At 34.9% G+C, this 22,577-nt stretch overlaps 1 protein-coding gene across 4 annotated transcripts in view; it reads left to right on the forward strand.

The window, feature by feature from the left end:
• HMCN1 (hemicentin 1) overlaps positions 1–22,577 on the forward strand; it is a 531,301-nt gene that overhangs the window by 340,408 nt on the left and 168,316 nt on the right. For all 4 annotated transcript variants that reach the window (XM_077157239.1, XM_077157240.1, XM_077157242.1 and 1 more), the window contains 6 exons: positions 11,932–12,033; positions 12,848–13,024; positions 13,945–14,096; positions 15,121–15,244; positions 19,452–19,627; positions 22,358–22,454. In XM_077157239.1, the coding sequence (XP_077013354.1) occupies positions 11,932–12,033; positions 12,848–13,024; positions 13,945–14,096; positions 15,121–15,244; positions 19,452–19,627; positions 22,358–22,454 (828 nt within the window). The remainder of the gene's footprint in view (positions 1–11,931; positions 12,034–12,847; positions 13,025–13,944; positions 14,097–15,120; positions 15,245–19,451; positions 19,628–22,357; positions 22,455–22,577) is intronic.

Raw genomic sequence — 22,577 nt, forward strand, 5'->3', positions numbered from 1 at the left:
CTCATTTTCCACATCTGTAAAATGAGAAGGGTAATGATACACTCATACCCATGGAGGTGGTTGTGAACCTGTTGGCCAAGAACCCTCTTAGGTCTGCATTCGTTGTCTGGTGAAAACAGTATTAGAGGACCTCTTGATTTTTTTTGTCTAAGTATTTCCTTGGCTAACATCTGCTAATAACCCATTAATTTAAAAAAGGGGGAAAAAAAGTTTTAAGCTCATTTGTGGCCTAAAGGGTACACTCGGGAATGTTGTAGGGAACACTTTTTTTTTTTCTTTTATAATGGATAACTTTAGTTCAGGACTTTACTATTTTATATAAATTTTTTTTTATTTTATTGGTACAGATGAATTCATCCTTTCACTATTTTATAATTTTAATAGTTAGGGAGGATAAACTCACCTAAATCATTTTTAGATCGTTTGTGTATTAATTCAAATTTAATCAAAGTTTTGAAAGAGTTAATTCATGCTCTTGAGTGAATAAAACACTAGGAAGAATCTAGCCCATGATGTAGCAAGATGAAGGTATTGTGGTTTTGGCGTGGTACGCGTACAGCTTTTGGAATAAGGAAAACAAAATCCCGGCAAGTTGAATGGAATTCAAAAGCCTGCTGGGAGAATGCTGACATTTTCTTATTGTTCAGTAAGATATTTTTACCTTACTGATGCTTCTGTCTCAAACAGTATTCTCCCAAATTCAAAGTTGCAAGGCTATCCATTCAAATGCTAGAAGGGAATAGAATTTATATTTTTATTCACTTTTTACCTAAAAATGAGAAAGAAATCAGATTTTTCTGATATTTATCATATGAACTTAGATATTAGAACCCCCTTTTTATCTCGTACTTTTGTAGACAGAATTGTAATTTCTTTGCTGAAACAATCCCCTTAAGAATTTTGTAGGTTTCCAGTCCATGTGTTTCTTGTCAGTCCCATAGCCAAGGAACTCTTGTATACAGAATTCTTTGTTCTTCAGCTTTCCTCTTTTAGTTACTGGATTCTGTGTTTAATATTTCCAAGCACACATTTCTAGTGGGCGCTACCTTGAGAGCACTTGAAGTCTAAGGTAACATGCTGTATGTGATATTTGCTTAGCCTGTCTGAGAAGACTTAAGGGTAAGGGGAGGCTTTTGAAAATGTTTCTAAGCAACAATTTCTATCTCTAACTCTTTAGAGTAAGAGAACAGTTGGCTTTTTGCAGCCATCTGAGGCTGTGTATTCAAATTATGTGGAAATATAGTAAACAGAAATCAGACCCTTCGCCTGAGTTTTCATAACTGATTCTTGAAAGTCAGTTATGGGAACTCCATCATCCTCTGATTGTTTCCTGAGCTGAGCATTTAAAATTCTGAAGTTAATAACCTTTTTTTTATTTAGATATAAATCCCATATAAAATAAACCCTTTTAAATATACAATTCAATGGTTTTTAATATATTCACAAATCTGTGCAACTATAACCACTATCTAATTCTAAAGCATTTTCATCACTCCAAAAAGAAATCCCCAGGCAGGCGATGGTGGCTCGGTGACAGAATTCTTGCCTGCCGTGCTGGAGACCCGGGTTTGATTCCTGGAGCCTGCCCATGCCAAAAAAAAGAAATCCCATGCACAGTAACAGTCATTCCCCATTTCCCTTCTCTCCATGCCCTACTATTCTACTTTCTGTTTCTATGATTTGCATATTCTGGACATTCATAAAAATGAAACCACACAATATGTGGTCTTTTGTGTTTGGCTTCTTTAACTTAGCATAATTTTTCAAGATACATCCATGCTATATAACATGTATCAGTACTTCATTCCTTTTCATGGCTGAATAATAATATTCCATGTTTGGCTATACCACATTTTGTTTATCCACTTATCAGTTGATGGACATTTGGATTGTTTCTACTTTAAGGTTCTGTAAATAATGCTACTGTGAACATCTTTGTACATTTTTTTGCATAAACATAGGTTTTCATTTCTTTTTTGTATATATGTGGGAGTGGAATTGCTGGATCATATGGCAATTCTCTATTTACATTTTTGAGGAAATGTTTCCAAAGCAGCTGTACCATTCTGCATTCCTATCAGTAATGCCTGAAGTTTCTAATTTCTCCATGACCATGCCAACATTTGTTATTGCCTGTATTTTTAAAATTTATTTATTTATTATTATTTTTTCATGGGCAGGCACTGAGAAACAAATCTGGGTCTCCAGTAGAGAAGGCAAGAACTCTGTCTACTGAGCCACTGTGGCTCACCCAAAGAAAAGCGTTTTTTAAATTTTGTTTTATTTTTTTATTTTAACATGGGCAGGCACTGGGAATCAAACCCAGGTCTCCAGCATGGCAGGTGAGAGCCCTGCCACTGTGCCACCATCGCCCGCCCTATTGCCTGTATTTTTATTACGTACCTCCTAGTGAGTATGAAGTGGTATGATCTGCATTTCCTTGATGACAGCGATGTTCAACATCTTTTCATGTGCTCTTCAGTCATTTGTATTTCTTCTTTGAAGAGTATCTGTAGAGAACCTTTGCCCATTTTTAGATTGAGCTGTCTTTTTATTATTGAGTTGTAAGAGTTCTTCATCTATTCTAGATACAAGTCCCTTATCAGCTAAATGATTTCCAAATATTTTCCCACTCTGTGAATTGTCTGTTCACTTTCTTAATATCGTCCTTTAAAGCACAATGACCTTTAACTATGATGACTCTTATTTATGTATTTTTTTCTTTTATTGCTTGTACTTTTGGTGTCATATCTAAGAAACCGTTGTCTAATCCAAGGTCATGAAGTTAGCATCTACACTTACTTAAGAGTCTTATAGCTGTAGCTATTACTTTAGGTCTTTGATGCATTTTGAGTTCATATTTGTGTAAGGTCTAAAATAAGTGTCCATCTTCACTCATTTGCATGTGGATATCCAGTCATTCCCACCACCATCGTTGAAAAGACTAAGCTCTTCCCCACTGAATGGCATTGACACTCTTGTTGAAAATCATTTCACCATAAATGTAAGGTTGTATCACTGTCAGTTTTAGCTCTATTCCATTATCTATATGCCTATCCTTATGCCAGTACCACACCATCTGGATTACTGTAGCTTTGCAATGAATTTTGAAATCAGGAAATGTAAGTCATTTATAATTGTTCTTTTTCGAGAGTATTTTGGTTATTTTGAACCACTTATAGTTCCATGTGAATTTTAGGATCAGTTTGTCACTTTCCAAAGAAAAGGAAGCAGGGATTTTCATTAGGTTTGAATCTATGGATCTACCTAGAGAATTTCATCATTTTAACAATATTAAGTCTTCTAATCCATGAACAGAGATTGTCTTTCTATTTATTTAGGTATCTTAACTTCTTTCATTGTTTTTGAGTTTTCCACGTACACGTCTTGCACTGCCTTCTTGCCTCCATGGTTTCTGATGAGAATTTGGTACTAAATCTGATTGGGACTCCTTAATATGTAGTGTTGATTTTCTCTTGCAGCTTTCAGAGCTCTCCTCCTGTCTTTGCATTTGATACTGTGATTCAATATATGATGGACTGTATTTTTCTTCCTATTTATGCTGTTTAGTGTTTTCTTAGCTTCTTGGATGTACATATTCACAACTTTTGTTAAGTTTGGGAAGTTCTTTGTTGTTATTTCTTCTAATATTCCTTCAGCCCTTTTTTCTCTTTCTTCTCCTTCTGGAACTCCCATAACGTGTATATTTATGCACTTGATGGTATCCCAGAGATTTCTCTGGCTATTTGTGCTTTCAATAATTCTTTTGCTCCTCAGCCTGGCTCATTTCAAGTTTCTTGTCAAGTTCACTCATTCTTTCTTTTGCCAGCCCCAATTTGCCCTTGAAACGTTCTTGGGAATTTTTCATTTCAATTATTTCGATCCTCAACTCCCATAGTTCTGTTTAGTTCTTTTTAAAAATGTCTATCTCTTAGATTCTCATATTGTTCATTAATTATTTTCCTGGTAAACTTTAGTTCTTCCTCTGTATGTTCTTTTATCTACATGAGCATATTTAAGATAATTTTTTAGAGGCTTTGCTTGGAATGTCCACATTCTCATCTTCATTGGTGTTTTCTGTATTTTTATTCTCTTTCTTTGGATGGGTCATCATTTCCTGTTTCTTTGTTTGTCTTGTACTCTTGTTGCATACTGTTCATTTAATAGTTTAAAATGTTAACTCTGGGATTTACTTCCTGTGATGTCTGTTTCTTTGTTTTCTAACCAGCTGGTGATAAGACAGATTTTTTTGAGCTTCAGCTCTTCTAATCAGGAAGGTCTGCCCAACACAAATGCACTGTGAAGGGCTTTTCCTATCTTTCTGGGTCTGTCTTGTCCTGGAATTTTGCTTGCTAGTTGTTTCAGAATGCCCTTGTTTATGGAAGCTTAGATGTTCCCTCTGTTTTCCAGTAGACAGATCTTCTCTTGGGTATTTGGCATGAGTAGGACCTTTGTCCCAGACTGTCTGCCTTTATAATTTTTTACACTGCTTCTGTCATCTCTCACTGGTTTTGCCTGGAGGGCAAATTCTGGGCAGAGGGTCACCCAGGGGAGGATTATTCCAAGTCAATTTTTCCTAGCCAAAACAAGTCCAGGGACCCATGAAGTAGGTGCAGACTAGCTCCAAAACACCTTGGGAAGGGCCGCAAAGCTCTAAAAGCTTCTCTGATGGCTCCCCAAAGCTGAGCTTTCTGGCATGCCCAACAAATGCAGCCCTTCAGCTACCTATACCCTGCTGCCCTGAGAAAGTGCTGCATTTTTAAATCTCCACTGCCTCCACCTCTGCCCAGGGTGGGGGAATGAAACAATGACTGCCTGCTGTCTTTGTCTGGTGTAGATTGAAACAATAGCTGTCCTGAGAGCCCTGGAGCTATGATTTGAATTCACTAACTGATCAGTGATGGGCTATGGCCACCCCTGTTCTTGGGGAAGAGGATTTTTATGTTTCTTTCAGCTACCCAAAGACTAGACCTCATGGCATCCTGCCGTGAGAGTGTGATAGGAACACCGATAGCTACTATGCAGAAAGAGCATCTGCCTCTTCCTGTCATTCTTCCCTGAATGGTATACATTTCTGGCCCCTGCAGTTATTTCATACAGTTCCTGCCTGTTTAATAGTTGTTTCAGTGGGAGGACTGAGTCTTGGGTCTCGCTGCTCCCTCATTTTCCCCAGAAGTCTCCCCCATATAGGATTTTGTACTGTTTATTTTTGAGTTGTATTATTTTTGTTTCCATGGGCATTATACTTAGCATTTTAATTTATAGTAATCTAGTTTGAATTAATACCAACTAAATTTCAATTGTATGTGAAACTTTGCTCTTATATAACTTTAGTCCTTTATTCTTCCTCTAGGCTCATTGTCAAGTATTTTACATCTTTATACAAAATGTACCTATTGACTCACATGTATAATTATTGCTTTATGCAGTTCCTTTTTAAAATAGGTAAGAGAAAAAATAGTTAAAAAACAAAGCATACATTTTTACTGACATTTATACTTACCTATATAGTTGCCGCTACTGGTGCTATTCACTTCTTCATGTGTAATCACAGTACTGTTTCATTTTAGCCTGAATGATTCTCTTTAATATTTCTTGCATGGGGAATGCACACTACTATTAAATATAGTTGATAGTTTATATCAATATTTTCTCTTTGTGATTTACAGTTCTGTAGGTTTTGATTAATGTGCAGTTGTCCATATCCCCCACTACAATAGTGTACAGAATAGTCTCACTTCCCTAAAAATGCTGTGCACTCCACCTATTTATCCCTCTCCCCGAATCACTGCCAACCACTGATCTTTTTACTCTCTTTAGTTTTGCCTTTTCCAGGATGTCATAGAGGTAGAATCAGACAGTATATAACTTTTTCAGCTTTCACTTAGCTGTACATATTTAAGGTTCCTCCATGTCTTTTAGGGACTTGATGGATTGTTTCTTTTTATTGCTGAATAATATTCCACTATAAGGATGTACTAGAGTTTATATATTCATTCACCTATTGAAGGACATCTAGGCTGTGGCAATAATGAATGTAGTGGTTGCAAACATCCATGTGAATATGTTGTGTGGATGTGAGTTTTCAACTCATTTGGGTAAATGCTTAGAAGCATGATGGCTGAATCATATGGTTAGCCTGGGTTTAGCATACTAAGAAACTGCCAGACTCTTTTCCACAGTGGCTATACCATTTTACATCCACACTAGCTATGAATGAGATTTCCTGTTGCTCATCAATAATTGATGTTGTTATTGTTTTGTGATTTAAGTCATTCTGATAAGCATGTAGTGGTTTTGTATTGTTTTAATTTGCAATTCTCCAGTGAAGTTATGTTGAGTATCTTTTCATATATTTTCTGTCTACATATCTTCTTTGGTAATGTGTTTGCTCAATTTTTCCACCCATTTTTAATCTGGCTATTTGCTTTCTTATTGTTGAATTTTAAGAGTTCTTCACAGATTTTAAATACAAGTCCTGTATCAGATATGTGTTTTATAAATATTTTTCCAGGTCTGTGATTTTTCTTTTATTCTTTTAATGGTTTCTCTTCCAAAATAGAAAATTTTAATTTCAGGGAGTTGAACTTAATTTTTTTCCTTCATGGATTGTGCTTTAGTTGTTGTTTCTAAAAAATTATCACCACATCTAAAGTCACCTAGATTTTCTCCTATATTGTCTTCTAGAAATTTTATAATTTTTCAATTTACATTTGGGTATATGATCCCTTTTGAGTTAATTTCTACTATAGGTATAAGTTCTGTGTCTAGATTCATTTTCACTGCATGTAGTTGTTCTAACGCCGTTTACTGGAAGGACTATCCTTTCGTCATTGAATTGCCTATACTTTTTTGCCAAAAATCATTTGGCTATATTTGCTTGGATCTATTTCTAGATTCTCTATTCTTTCCATTTACCTAGTTGCTCATTCTTTGCCAATACCATACTGTCTTCATCAGTATAGTTTTACTATTAGTAAGTCTTAAAATTAGGTACTATTTATCCTCTGACTTTCTTCTTTAATATTATGTTGGCTATTCAGTGTCTTTTGCCTTTCCATATATACTTTAATCCATTTGCCAACATCCAGAAAATGATGCATTTCAGCTGTTTGCAGCATTTTGATTGGTGCTGAATTGAATTTATAGATCAATTTAGAAAGAATTGGCACCGTAATAATATTGTCTTCCTGTCCTTGAAAATAGAATATCTCCTGACTTATTTTGATCTTTTTTTATTTCTTTCATCATAGTTTTTCTCTTTCAGTTTTAAAGCATAGTTTTATTGGGTATAGAATTCTTCATTGATAACCTTTTTCTTTCAGCACTTTGAATTTGTCATTCCACTATCTTCTGACCTCTTTCTGCTTTGAATTTTCTCTCTTTGTTTTTTGTCTTTGAAAGTTTGGCTATGATGTGTCTCTATGTGGATTTTCTTTGAGTTCATCCCCCTCGGAATTTGTTGAGTTTTTAGATGGGTAAATCAATGTTTTTCTTTAAATTTGGGAAGGTTCAGAACATTTCTTCAAATATTCTCCTCTCTTCATGGGACTCCCATTATGCCTATGGCAATATGCTTCATGGTGACTCACCAGTGTCTGAGGCTCATTTTTCTTCACTCTTTTGTTCCTACAACTGAATAGTCTCAATTGTCCTTTCTTCAAGTTTACTGATTCTTTCTTCTTCCAACTCAAATGCAGTGATTTTTCTGAACAAAATCTATAATGAGTCTTCTCAAATAGCGTGGTGGTCAACTAAGATCTGGACAGATTTCCTTGAATTCCTAGAAAGAATAAATCTCCCAGCCATTATTGAGGGGCTCAGTGTGCATGTTTAGGTATGCCTTCAACAACTCAAATAGGCAGTTTGCAACTCTGCCTTTACCTTCACATCCTGATTGTGCAGATCCTCAAGGTTAACCAGAGTTGAGAGCTTAGGGTCTTCTTGATGCTAGCCCCTGAGTTCTCAGACCTGTGCATGCACATAGTTTTCTAGATTCCTGGAAATATCTCAGAACTTTTAAAAGCCTCCCTATGGAAACTTCACTCTTATCCTCCATCTTTTCCTTTCTAAGTTTTTTGCCAGCTTCTTCTTTGCCCCGGCCGTTATTACCATCTCAGTCTGTTAAATAATTGCTGCAATTTATTTTCAATGACCAACTCTGGGGAAAAAGCTGTTTGCATTGAGTGAATGCAGGGCTGTTGACTTTCAAGACTACTACTGAGCTAGAAGTAGGTGATGGAAATTGGTCATGTTAAAACACCACAAACCTCAATGATCTTAATGAGATTCAGCCATTTTTCTTGACAAAACACTTCTTGGATTGTTGCAAGCCTTTGGTTAATCTCCAATTCTGAAGAAATGATTTTTTGCCAGTGTTCTAATTTCTTTGATGTTGGAGTAGATGTTCAAAAGTCTTTACTCTGCTGTTATTGCTGACATCAATCTTTTTTCTCTGCAGTCTCTAGAGCATTGAGAAATAGCCAATCCACTCCGTAGCTTGTATACTTCTTATTCCACCATGTTTTATTTTAGCAGCTTGTCAAAGTCTTCAATGAGCACTTCATTCCAGATGGCTTCAAATGAGTATTTAAATGACTATTTTGAAGGAATGAGCCATGGACTAATTATTTCATATTTTCTAGTTGGATGTTTATTTTCTTAAATCCAAACCAAGTCAGATACCCATATTTGAGGGTCTTTTGTCCTTAAGTACCATATCACAAATTAGAATTCAGAACAATAAACAAAACTTCTCATGCATTTCTAGCAGGAAGAGTTAATACATGGAGTTAGATGCATACCAAAGGGATTGAAGGAGTGAAGAAGGAGTGGGTCTAGGCTGGGTCTTCAGGAACAACTCCCAGAACAATAGACATCTGTCCTACAAAGACACATACCCCCTTTTAAACTTTATTTTATTTATTTGAGACTTGTCAAATACTAGCTTTAAGATTTATTGTCCTTTTTGTTGTTGTTTTATTATCTTTGCATTGTTTTCTGCTTTTATCTTCATTAACTCTTTAATCGTGGTTTATTTTAGTTAATTTTACTGATCTTTTCTCTTAGATTTAAGGTTGAATTCTTAGAATATTTATTTTCCCTAATATTAGTTTTTCATGTATTAATTGGAGTGTTAATATTTACTCTGAGTACTGTACTGCTTTGGAAACAAACCATGGATTTTAATATTATTCAGTCTCATTTTAATTTTTCTTCTTCTAAGCTTACAATTTTGGCTTTTATTTCCTCTTTAATGTACTTTTTCACCATGTGTATTCCTTTAGATTGTTGTTGTTGATATCTATTCTCTTTTTCATTATAGTTTTAGTGAAATGTGTTTAAATAATGTTTTATTGAGGGTTGGTTTGTGTGTGTATGTGTGTGTGTGGCCTAATATAGAGTCTATATTGAAAATGTCCCATCAGCATTTGAAAAGAATATAAATCTTTGGTTACCTATAAACACAAACATATATATACATTTATACAACTAGGGTAGGTAATTTTATTTTTCAATCCTCTATAGCCTTGTGGGTTTTTTGCTGCACAATTTCTCTGGGATATGTACTAAACTATGCCATATGTGAGATTTTTCAAGTTCTCCTTGTCTTTTAATTATTTTTAATTTGTTATTCAATGTATCATGCATTGTAATTATAATATATTCGTCATGAATTATGTTTCAGTCAACACAAAGCATGTTGCTGTCATGTTTAATGATTTTTGTTTCGTATTCCAGTTTGTCACACTTCTGCTGTGTCTTTGTCCAGCTCTATTCTGTCAGGGTTTTGGTAGATTCCTTTTTGTTGTGCTTTTTGTACACTAGGATTTTAGTTTTAAAAAAAGTAATGTTAGTCAAGTGAACTATTTTGTATTTTAAGCCAGGAAATAAAACCAGTCGTATTCATGGTCCTTATTTGTATATTGGCTTTATTTTCATCATCTTATTCAGTCCTAATCATGTTACTCTCTTGTTCTTTTTTCCCTGTCCCCTTTCCATTTGCTGATATATCATTGAAAATATCCATCATTTCTGTTCTTAAGTGTTATTCCTTTTACAACTTTTCCTTCTTAGACTTTACAAGTGTATTAATTAATAGCATTTTCATTGATTACTTAAAGCTGAAAATATAGATTAGCATTTAATTTTACTTACAATTTAATTGTATGTAAATTTTGTATCAAAAGACAAAAAGTCTGCTAATAAGCAAACAAGAATGGATTCTCATTTCTCTGAAATAGTTGAAGGCAGCATTGTCTAAAGATAGAGAAGAATGCCTTGAAAGAGATAGATTTCTTCTTCACTGGAAGAGTTCAAATTGGGTAGGTTACTTCTTGGTAAAAGTAATTCATCAGATCAGTAATTGTGATTTAAAAATATTCTTCATAGTCTCTTTTACCACTCTGCTAATCTACAGTTCAAAGGCTTTTCCTATTTGATCACAGAGAAATAGATAATCTGATATTCTTCTTCACTTCTACTTGATCATGTACTTTATTTTTATGAAAAATATCAGTTTATATCCTAGAGTATATGAAACAGATAATCAAAAAGTATTGGCAAAGTCCCCTGAGGGATGGGCGAAAGACTATGAAACTATTAAACCTTACCATCAGGGAATCCCCTGATACTGTGTCAAACTTTAGGGATACCCAAATCAATAGGCCGTACCCTCGATCATGAGGCTTACTCTTGTGAAGCTTATGTAGGTAGCATAGAAGCTTAGACTACCTATAGGCATGCCTAGGAGTTACTTCTGGAGGACCTCTGTTGTTGCTCAGATATGGCTTCAGACTCTCTAAGCCCAACTCTGCAAGTGAAATCATTACCTTCCCTACTACATGGGACATGACATCCAGGGTGAAAGTCTCCTTGGTGACGTGGGAGAGGGATGAATCCAGACCTGCACCGTGGGATGAACAATTACATCCTGACCAAATAGGGGGAAAGACTTGTAATTAATAGAGTATCAGTGGCAGAGAGAGTTCAAATAGAGTCAAGAGGCTACTCTGGAGGTTACTCTTATGCAAGCTTCAGGTAGACCTTGCTACCTGTCATAACCTGCAACCCCCAACCAGGACCATTCCAGCAAATCCTAAAGAACACTTAGGGCAATTAAAAAGATTCCACAAGTGTTCCAGGCACTAGAGTAACTTGCCAGAAACCTACAACCTCCAGATGGGTCCCTGGTCCAGATAAGTCCTGAAAGCTAGCCCAGCCTCTCCAGAACATCAGATAGTTCTGTCTCCCTACTGCATATTAGTGACAGACCCTTCCAGTATCAAAAATTTAGAATTGCCATAGCCCAAACAACCCTAATAAGAGCTACAGAAAGATCAAAGATGATGGTGGAATTATATATAGAAGATAGGACTTAACAAATGAATATGAATGCTGAATCATTAAAATATCTCTTTAGTCTCCAGTATTTTAGAGCAGTTAGATGTAAAAACCTAAAATTGTAAAATTATAACCCATGTCAAAGTCTGAAATATGCTCTACAACTAATTCGCTGTGCTTGGAAATTTATTGTTTTTTGTATGTATGTTATTGTTCACAAAAAAAAAAGAAGGAAAAAAAGTTGATTGTGATGATAAAAAAGTATTTAACCCCTCTAGCCTCCTATATTCTGGAGCAGCTAGAAGGAAAAATATGAGAAAATCATATGGTAGCCCATGACAAACGCTGGGATCTATCCTGTAACCACTTGTTGAAGAGTGCTTTGAAAACTGTTGCTTTGTTATTTCTGTGCTTGGTATATATGTTATACTTACAATACAAAAAGTTAAAAAAAAATCAGTTTATTTATGTGAAAGAAACAGAAGAAGGAAGGAAAGAAAAAATAAATTTTCATTTTCGTTGAGTAAATCATTTTGGTTTCAATATCCTACTTAAGTGGATTAATTATCTTTCTTGGGACTCTTCCAGAGCCACCTCGTCTGGAGCATTCAGGGAGCGTCCTGAATGAGACAGTAGTGCTGAACAGTCCCATACAGCTGGAGTGTAAGGCAGCTGGAAATCCTTTGCCTGGTGTGTTTACTTTTAGACTCTGGAACTTATTAACATTTCAAGATTTCTTGGAATAACTGAAATGGTGATAATATAGTAATTATTAACAAATGAGCAATTATCGAATACATTTCGAGGATAATACAATAAGAATATCATAAGGCAGATGGCATTTTTGAACTTTTAATTACATGAAATAATTTATCAAGTTAAGCAATGAAGAAATATGTGAGTACCTGAATCTTCCTGTCCACAGTGTTGCTGCAACTGCGACAGTGATATTTGACATATATTTACGTTATAAAATATGTCTTAAACCTTTGATATTATCATGACAATTAGCCTCAATTGTTTATCTTTATAAATCACAATAATTATGATGAGAATATTATTTTGTTGTGTTGATTTATTCACTGGTAGGTTAATCTTATCTACCAATAATATCTTTTATTTTTTGTAGTGTAACTGTATATACATATATATATAGTACTGAATTTTGATTGAGACCCATGGGCTAAATTTTCAAAGATGGCAAGAATACACACAACACAAACAAATAAAATAGGTTGAAAGTTAAATGTCAAAGAATAACTATACTGACTCATTAAATACAATATATTTTCAGGATTTTTAGGGTGACTTGGGTTGGTGTTTTTCTTGGGATTGCTCCTTGTATCAATCAGCCTTAAGGAGACGTTTGTTTAAACAGATGAAACTAAAATGATAAACATAAAAATAAAGCAATTGTTGAATTTTTTTGTTGAGCTCAATTTAGTGTTTTGAGCTTTTAAAGTAAATGTTTACATATATTGTCTTCTCTCCCTTTCCTCTTCAGCTATTACTTGGTACAAAGACAATCATCCACTCTCAGGTACCACCAGCGTGACTTTCTTGAACAGAGGACAGATCATGAATGTTGAAAGCGCCCGGATTTCCGACGCTGGCATGTATAAATGTGTGGCCACCAACTCAGCTGGAGCTGCAGAGTTATTTTACAGTCTGCAGGTTCACGGTTAGCACAGCTCTTCCTAGAATTATTCCGGGTTAAAGAAATATACAGAATAATTAAGTGCTTCTGTAAAGTTCTAGTATAAATATTTGTCAGTGTTTATTTCCTAATTCCTGTTAGAATGCCCAGTTTTCACCTGCTGTTGACCTTAAAGTTGCTTCAGATGAGTTGGTTTTTTTTTAATAGTCTTTGGTGATCTTATCAACTAACACGTTAACTGTTCTTGTAAATAGTCTCTAACAGAATCATAGATATTAAAGAACAATTCTAAGTAATTACCTTTAATATTGTTTTTAAGAAGAATTTGTAGTTAACATACTACAGTGGGGATGTCGTGTGTGTGTGTGTGTGTGTGTGTGTGTGTGTGTGTGCGTGTTACTGAAAAATCAAGAAATTAAAATACCGTAGTGGGGTGCACAGGTAGTTTAGTGGTTAGAATGCCTGCCTTCCATGCAGGAGACCCGGGTTCAATTCCCGGACCATGCACCCCCCCCCCCCAAAAAAAAAAATATATATATATATATAACAAGAAAAAATACTATAGTGCCTTGATTTGGACTCACAGCCTCAAAGCTTGAGTGAATAAGTTCCCCCATTGTGTAACACCCCTTCCTCCCCTAAAAAGAGAAGGAAAAAACCTAGCTCTTAACCCTGGCATTATAAAACTGGACTTGTTAAACAAAATAATAAAACCTCCTTTCCTCATCTGTGAATTGGAGATATTAATGTTTATCCTCCTTGCCTCCCAGGATGACTGTGACTGGAATTTTAAAGAAGAGAAGTGTAAGGGCTTAAAGAAAAAAATCCACATGAAAATAAGACACACACATTATTGTGGAAATTACATATATTTTTCATTATTTTGTGATGAAATGTGTAATGTTAACATACTTTACTTTTATTTATTTTTCATCCTTTCTCAGTGCCCCCATCTATTTCTGGCAGCAATAACATGGTGGCAGTGGTGGTTAATAATCTGGTGAGATTAGAATGTGAAGCCAGAGGTATCCCTGCCCCAAGTCTGACCTGGTTAAAAGATGGAAGCCCTGTCTCTAGTTTCTCTAATGGAATACAGGTACCACCTTTCAGTTCTTTGATGAAATCTTCTATCTGATTACTCAGTATAAGAAGTACAAACAAGTAAAGCTGTTGATGAGTTTGGAGAACAATGGTCAAGAAAGGTTATCCAAACACATGTGACATGCCTACACAGGTATCAGGAACATACATTTGGAGTTTCAAAACAATTCTTTAAAAGCTCAGTGTTTTTAAGAGTCATTATTTGAATGGTTCCCTTACCTCACACGTAGGTAATGTTTACATTCATATTTTGACCATTTTCCCCAACTACAAGTTACATCTTACACATTGAAATGTTTAGCAGCCACATAAAAAGGGATTTCTTGGTAGAATTTATATTTAAATGTCTAGAAATAATGAATAAGCTAACCATATAGACCATAATAATCATCAAATAATAAAGTAAGCTTTCCAATGGAAATAGTACAAGAAATGAAATTTAAACCTTAAAAAAGTCCTAAGTGAAGATACAGAAGCACATATATTTAAACTAAACTTTGCTTTATTTTTATTTTGCCTAGCAGAGACCATAAGTTCTCTTGATATTCTATTTTAAACTTTCTTGAAAATCCAATGCATTTGGAATTTGAAATGCTACATTTAGAGTTAATGTCAATATTTAAGAGGCCCAACTGAATCAATGAATGTGGCTAATTAGTTTATTTGGCTACTACTTTTCTGTTAGTGTTAACTCTTAATTGTTTCCCACTTTTTCCCATCTTCCTCTCCTTGTAGATTTTTTTTTTCTCTGTAGTATCAATGGAATTTGACCTTTGCTTAATCCTGTATATACTCATTTTCACTGGTTGTTACTGTTTGGTTCTAGCCTCTGATATTTGTCCACAGAGAATATTAGAAGGCGATTACATTATGTTTCCCCACTTTAAAATACCCAAGAAAACTCTTTGTAGAGTCAACTGTCAATTGATCAACCACAGAAAATAAGAATAAAGCAAAGTCTATTTGAACTGACCATTGTCAAGGGCATGTTGGTAATTTAGTTTTCTTATCATTGTTAGGTTCTCTCTGGGGGTCGAATCCTAGCACTGACCAGTGCACAAATCAGTGATACGGGGAGATATACCTGTGTGGCAGTGAATGCTGCTGGGGAGAAACAGAGGGACATTGACCTCAGAGTATTTGGTGAGGTATTTTAATAATTATTTCTGTTCTGATTATAGATGTGTTTATGTCCTAAGATCATTGAGGAAGTATTGTTGGCAATAAAGAACCATGAACAGTAGAAATAATAATATTACAGGATCAGCTCAAATCAAATTCTACCTTTCTGCCTCGATTTTGACTTGTTTTCCTTTTAAACAGTTCCAAGAAATTAAAATGCCTAATTCGGCATGTAGAGTGTTGATTTTAGAGCACACCCTAAGGAACGTAACCATTGAAAACAGCCTTACAATTTGGAAGATAAAATCTTTTCATCAAAGCAAGCATTTGTTCAAGCTGCTTTCTTCATCTATTCTATTTACAGCCACGATTTTACTACTTTTACTTTTCAATTATATTTACAGTAGGCATTTTTTTAAATCAATACTTTGTCTATTTGTGAAGCGAAAGTTAAACTAAACATAAATAGACAAAATTCAAATTTTTTCCTACCCACAATGCAGCTATGAAGTTAACAGGGTATGTCTGACTCTATCACAGCAAATGTCCTTCGGAATGAAGTTGAACTTCATTGGGTTCATTCACAGGTTATGTTAGTCATTCTATATACATTCAATATGCCTTTAAGATTTAGAACTTTTTCAGACTTTTTTTCAGTGTGTCTTATTTGCATTATATCCCTTGTTTAGTGGAAATATGAAATTGTTTCAGAATCCTAGAGTCTCTAGAAGAGTATCTGTTTAATAGTACAGACCTTCCCTCAGTCCTGCCTCGATTCCAAAGAATTCATCCCTAAACAAAATATGACTTGTTTTCCTTCAGTTCATGTAGGTTGACTTCCTTTTATGTATTTGCCAAAAGCAAGTGTAATGATCACAGACAATTTATATAAGGTCATATATTTTTAATAAAACGGTCCCTTGTCATAACACGAATACCCTATATTCCTAAATAAGGTAAAAAAAAAAAAAAATCCCAGTTGGCATCAGTAAGAATTGATGTCTACCATTTCCTGTTTCTATCCTAATTGCAGTTGCATGAGTCCACATCCAACGCGCAGACCTGCCGGTGCTCTGCATCTCAGATCGGTCTCTAAGGCCTAACCCTGGCATTCTGTTTCCTTTCGTTGTGTCGCGTTTATGCTTTACAAGGAACGGGAAGGGTGAAGGCTGCCAATGTAAAATATCCTTAGAGAATGATTCATCAATCAATCAAAGTGTGTGACGCAATAGCTCCTCCAGTCATTAGCAAGCAAGCAAGGCAGTGACATCGGTATTGGCTGGGTTTTGTCAGCAGTGGAAATGTAGGTTTGGCTCCTTCTATTTCTACATCGCTTAGCGTAGAGAGTTGATATTTTCCAGGAGTCATAGAAAGAAACAGCCTGTTAGCCTGAAAACCAGAATCTTTCCTCTGGTTTAAATGTCAAACGGCGAGCTGTTATATATATGTGATTGAAAATGTAATATGTGTTTGGCATTTGAAATATAGATGCATAGCCAGCTACTAAAGAATTGTAAATATGAAACAGATTTTTAATCTGGAACCAGTTTCCTGTCTATACTCCACCACGCTTACGTACATTGTTTTCTTGTTTATAGCAGTAACCTTGGCACTATTATAGATGCGAAATAGATGTTAATTCCCAGAAAGAAGCATTCTTCAGATTTACATTGAGTGTAGAAACAGTAGGAAGAATAAAAAGTGGGTGAAAAACTTTTCCTACAATCACAACGATAGTTCATTAAAGAATTTTCTCCCAGGTATAAATTTAGAGAATATTTTTCCATATTCTGACTAGCTGAAACAAGAGAATTGCATTTCAAAGGATTGACATTCCTGTAATATATATATTTTTAAAAATGTAAGCCAGAAAAGTTTCTAAGAGATCACACATTCTCCAGCGTCTCACTGAGCACAACTCTATGGCAATTCTTACTTTGGTAATTAAATTTGGCAAATATAATATGAAGGATGAGAAACAGAAACAGAGTATACCCCTTCCCTAAGTAGCAAAAGAGCAGAATAGGGATAACATCGAAGAAAACTAAGGATCAAGAGGGTAGAAACTGTTCTCTTCTCAGACTAAACAAAAAGTTAGAAATAAGAGACAGGACAGAAAAAAATAGATGTGTTCAGTAATATATATCCGTGTCTGTAATTAGATTCACTTTAATGTGTTCTTTAAGAAACAACTTCACTACTGTTTTTTTGCATTTTTCCTCTCCGTTTTGAAAAATCTGATTTCCTTTTGAACTTGATTCAACCCATTTGGCTCTAAAGAAAATAACTGAAGGAAAAATATTTGGAAATAAATTAGCATCCTGCTGTATTGAACTGTTTCTGACTTTCACTTTTATGAACAGCCATAAAGAACTCATGCTTCCTTGTGAACTCTGCAAATAAGCTAAGATAAATATATTTATATATAGTTATGGTAGTGTTTTGTCCAACGAGACCAGGCTTTACCCAAAATTATTCCAAACTGTGAATAAGCGAATGTATTAGGGCCTCTTGTGCAAAGAAAAAGCCTTTGAATTTATCTGTTTATTTGATATCTTAGAAAGTGGCACTAATTGTGCTTCTATTAACATTACAATATTATAGCAGTTTTATCTCAGATGAGTTGGGTATCTTTGCTAATGCATAACATATCAGAAATAATCCCGTTAGTTCCTGTTCCCATGTAGATTTACTTTAAGGTTATCATGAGCCAGATGTCTGTGTGCTATTCAACTTATTGGAAAGAGCATCATGATCCACTGCAGATATGCCCCACTGGTCTGTTTCAGCTGTCATGCTGGGTATTTCTTCCTTTTACCTCAATTCCTTTGGATTTAGCACATGTCCTGTGCCAGAAACAGCATCTGAAAGTGCCCTTTAGTTCATATTCTCTTTCCCTCTGTAGTAGACATGGTAGCAGAGTCATAATTTCAGAAATACAATATGCCTAGTCACAATCCATTAACATTCACTGCTATTTTAATATAATGCTGGGATATCAAGCCTGCATCAATGGCTAATGAACTATAATAAAATTGTTACCATTAAAATCTATTCCTTATTATTTCAGAAAGCACTTGAAAAGTCCCTAGGACCTATTTCAATGCAATTTACACTTTGTTGTAAAAATATCTTAGTGTAACTTTTCTACAAATCTGGTAGGTTTCCTATAAGCCTGAATAGTTTTGGGATTTAATGAAAAATGGCCAAGGAATTTCCCCTCTGCATTTTTTTAGTGTATCCTCTTGTAATAAGCCTTATTTCATCATTAGTGTTTTCTGAATTATTATGTGTACTTGCCTAAAAATGTCCTTGAAAGGTTATAGAGTGTACCCTCTCATTCTTGGCAGGGCTGCACCTAAGCCATCTAAGACAAATGATTGTTACTCTATTCTTTAATACTCCTAAGGAAAGGAAATTCCTTAAATGTCTCCAAGAACACATTTCAGCACCTGACAAGCCTTATTAGCCAGGAAATTCTAATTTTAATCTTATTAAAATTTCAACTCATTTCCTCTTTTTATTTACTTGTATGTTGTACAGCTGGTCACTAATTTAATTTGTTCTCTATTGTGTCATTTCTTCCACATGGACTTCATTCCTTAAAAATTGACAGGCACCCTGGAAAACAGAAGAACACTAAACAGAGAGTCAAAAGACTCTAATTTTGCCACCAATTAGTCATGCTATTTTGAACAAGTCATTATCTGTCACCCATTTCATGTTTTGCACCCTGTGAATTGGTTCTGAATGATCCCTGTGGTCTCTTTCAGCAGTCATCCATCCATTCATTCATTATTTATTTATTTGCCTTCACTACTGTGAAATTTATTTTGTAAAAACTACAAATAAATGTTGAAGTTGTATTTGTTTTTAATTCTATCATTTCCAAAATATTTCATGAGTGACTTGCTACTTTGAAACCCTTAAGCAGCAGAAAACCTACTTCTAGAAATTTCCAAAATGGACTTTTAGAAATTCCACCTCTGAAAGTTTTTTAAATGAAAAAAGAAAAAAGAACTGTTTATTTTCAACCAGAATGCATTAATTAATGATTTTTTAACACTTGACTTGGAAGCAAATAATGCAAAGTGGGTATTTTAGAATGCTCGTGACCTTACATCTTAAAAGAACCAATAAAGTTACTCAGAATATATCCCGATGATTAATGAAGATAAACAGTGTGCTGACCTGTTTTATCCTGAGGTAAAACCCATCTTTTACTTAGTTCCACCAAACATTATGGGAGAAGAACAGAATGTCTCTGTCCTTATTAGCCAAGCTGTGGAGTTACTGTGTCAGAGCGATGCTATTCCCCCACCTACGCTGACATGGTTAAAAGATGGACGCCCTTTGCTGAGGAAACCAGGCTTCACTGTCTCTGAAAATGGAAGTATGTTGAAGGTAAGACTCATTTATTTATTCTTATACTATTCGTAAGCTCATGGTTTGGGTATTAGCACCCATTAAAATTACTTGTTTTATGAGTGTTTTGCCAATTTCCTGTTTCAAAAGTTCTTGAACCCTTTTGTGGATAGTATTTGTAATATTTTCCAATTATATGTTTAGTGATATTTAAATATTTAATTCTACCCAGAAGCCATCTCAAAAAATTCACCCAGGAAAATATTCAAGGAGTGTCTGAACTTCTCAGTCAGTCGGCTTATCAACAAATATTCATTCCAAGGTCTCTGGATAGAAATGCAAAAAAGTATATGATACATTGCCTGTCTGTGGGATATCTTCCAATTTTACATAAGTGTATAATAAATTAAATAAGAGTTTAAAAATGAAAAAGTTGAAAAATTGCTGTGAGGCTGAGTTAATTACCAAGTGAGTGGTACAGAGAATACATTTAAAAGCGAGCTTGTAGTTGACTTGAGTTGTCTTGTAAGGCTACCTGGCTCTTTAAAGACATATGGGACAAAGGGATGTGAGTAAGCTAGTTTGACTGAAACAAAGAATTTAGCAAAATGAAATATTTGAAAATGAAGTTGATGGGGTTGATTTGAGTAAAATCACTGTCAACAAAAATTCTGACATTGAAAGCCATCCCATGAAGTTAGGATTCAGGAAGTAACAGATTATTGAAATGTTTATATAATCCTCATAATAACCAAGGTGAAATTTTGAAAGAATAGCTAAGTAGTCTTCCAAGAGTTACTAAGTGGTAGAAATTGGGTCTAATCACAGGTGAAATATCTTCTAGAGTACATGCTACTAATCACCATACCACTAGCCTCTTGGTAAAGGGAAGTCATGAATCGCAAACAGAATAATGAGACATGGAGTTGTTGATGGGTGCCAGTGCACAGGTGGGCAGTACAACTGAGTTTTCACAGGCAAGAGTGGGATGGAACACGCAGGTGCATGTTAGAGACAAAAGGATGAAGATCTAAGGTATAAATATCTTCTAATTACAGAACTGGGTGAGGAAGGAAAGTGGGATAAACTAATCAATCTGCATAGGCAAAAATATGCACTGCCCCAAATTCCCAATCAGCTCTGACTGAATGATAGAGGGAGATGATTGTATGAACACAAGTCCCAGCACTGGCAGGGAAGAGCTTTGCATGATGCAGACCATCTTAGCAAGTATCAGTAGGTATAGAGGTCCATTTATCTTCAGAGCACAGAACCAAATGTGGCTTGGAATGGGGGAGAGTTGACGGTGAAGAATTCCTGGGGTCCTTTGAATCTCCACTCTGGAGGCAAGTGGGAGACCAGTGTTAGGTCCCATTGAAGAAGGTAGACAGAAGATCCTGTGGAAATGAAGACTATAAAATTCAAACTTAGTCAGTTAAAACTATCTACCTCTTTTTGAAATTATTTGCTAATGTGCTACCCAAAACAATTAATATACATCTTTAACCTGATCAAGTTATAGAATCCTACCAATTTATTTTGCCTCACATACAGTAGGCACTCAAATGATACTTCCTACTTTCCACCTGCTGACTCTCTTCAGGATGTGGAGACCTGGGCTTACTGATATTAAGGACCTGGAGCCCAGGTTTGAGTGGCTCAGTTACCAATTATGTGACTTTGAGCATTTTAAATCTCTTCATTGATCCTGAGTTTCCTTATTGGTAAGATGAGGAGAATAGATTTTAAGTACTCTTCCAGGTTTAATATTTTTTAGTTCTCTTTCTGTGCTTTGATCAAATCCCAGCTCTATTTGTTCATGTTGAGCAGCTATTAAGTGTTTTTGATTGCTTACTGTATACCCCTACTATTGCTAAATGCCTCCAGTGGTCACTCCAATCCCAGTGACTCCCTTTTTTGAATGGTTTAGCAGTTGTTGATTGCAAATTAATTTGGAAATCAATCACATTATGTTTTTAAATTAATTTGGAAATCAAATTATTATGTTTGTCATACTTCTTGTATTATCTTGTATTATTATTAAGTTCTTTTTTTATGTTCATACACTTTACTTATCAACTAGATTACAAACTTGTTAAATCAGAAACTCTGTGTTATGTTATACCTTATACCTTCCACCTGCAATATCTAGAACAGGGTTCTCAATAATTGTTGAAGGATCAATAAATGAATGATGAGTGAGTATTGATGTATGCCACAGATAAGTACATAGAAAATATTTTTGATACCCAACTACCTAACAAGTACCAAATGAAATACTAGGAGATTGGGTACAATTAAATACAATACCTGACATGAAAAAGTTTACAAACTGAGTGTGGGGAAAAGACATATGTAATAAACCAATTATAGGAGTGTTATTTTACCAAACAATATCCTGAATATATGAAGATTGTGTATTATATAGCCTTAAATAAATGCTTCAAAATTGTGATTCTTTTGCTGTTTTATCTGAACTATATTTAAAAGACCTTTCTAATCCTTCAACCACTATTATAAATCAGATTAATATAAGATATGATGTGAAATTTTTATATTTTGTTCTGTTGAATCTGGGGGATGGGGATATAGCCATTCATTTTACTAGTCTCTCTATATATGATTGCAAATCTTCAGAATAAAGATAAGTAAGGTAAAAGATCAAAAATAACATTAATAGGAAAATCCTGATTATTGATTGAGCTTCTCCAGAAATTGGTAGTGAGGTGAAATAGAAACTGTGGTTTCAGAACATGATTCTGTTTTCAGATTGAAGAAGCTCAAGTTCAAGACACTGGTCGTTACACTTGTGAGGCAACAAATGTTGCTGGAAAAACTGAGAAAAACTATAATGTCAACATTTGGGGTAAGTGTGATCAACCGTTGTAAAACTAAAGATGAAGCCTGTGGTTTAACTTTTTATTTTGTGTCAGTTCTTAAAATGACATCTGCATAACTAAAATTGGTTGTGATACATAGGTGGACATTA

Source organism: Tamandua tetradactyla, chromosome 4 (genome assembly GCF_023851605.1).
Source record: "Tamandua tetradactyla isolate mTamTet1 chromosome 4, mTamTet1.pri, whole genome shotgun sequence".
Classification (NCBI taxonomy): Eukaryota; Metazoa; Chordata; class Mammalia; order Pilosa; family Myrmecophagidae; genus Tamandua; species Tamandua tetradactyla.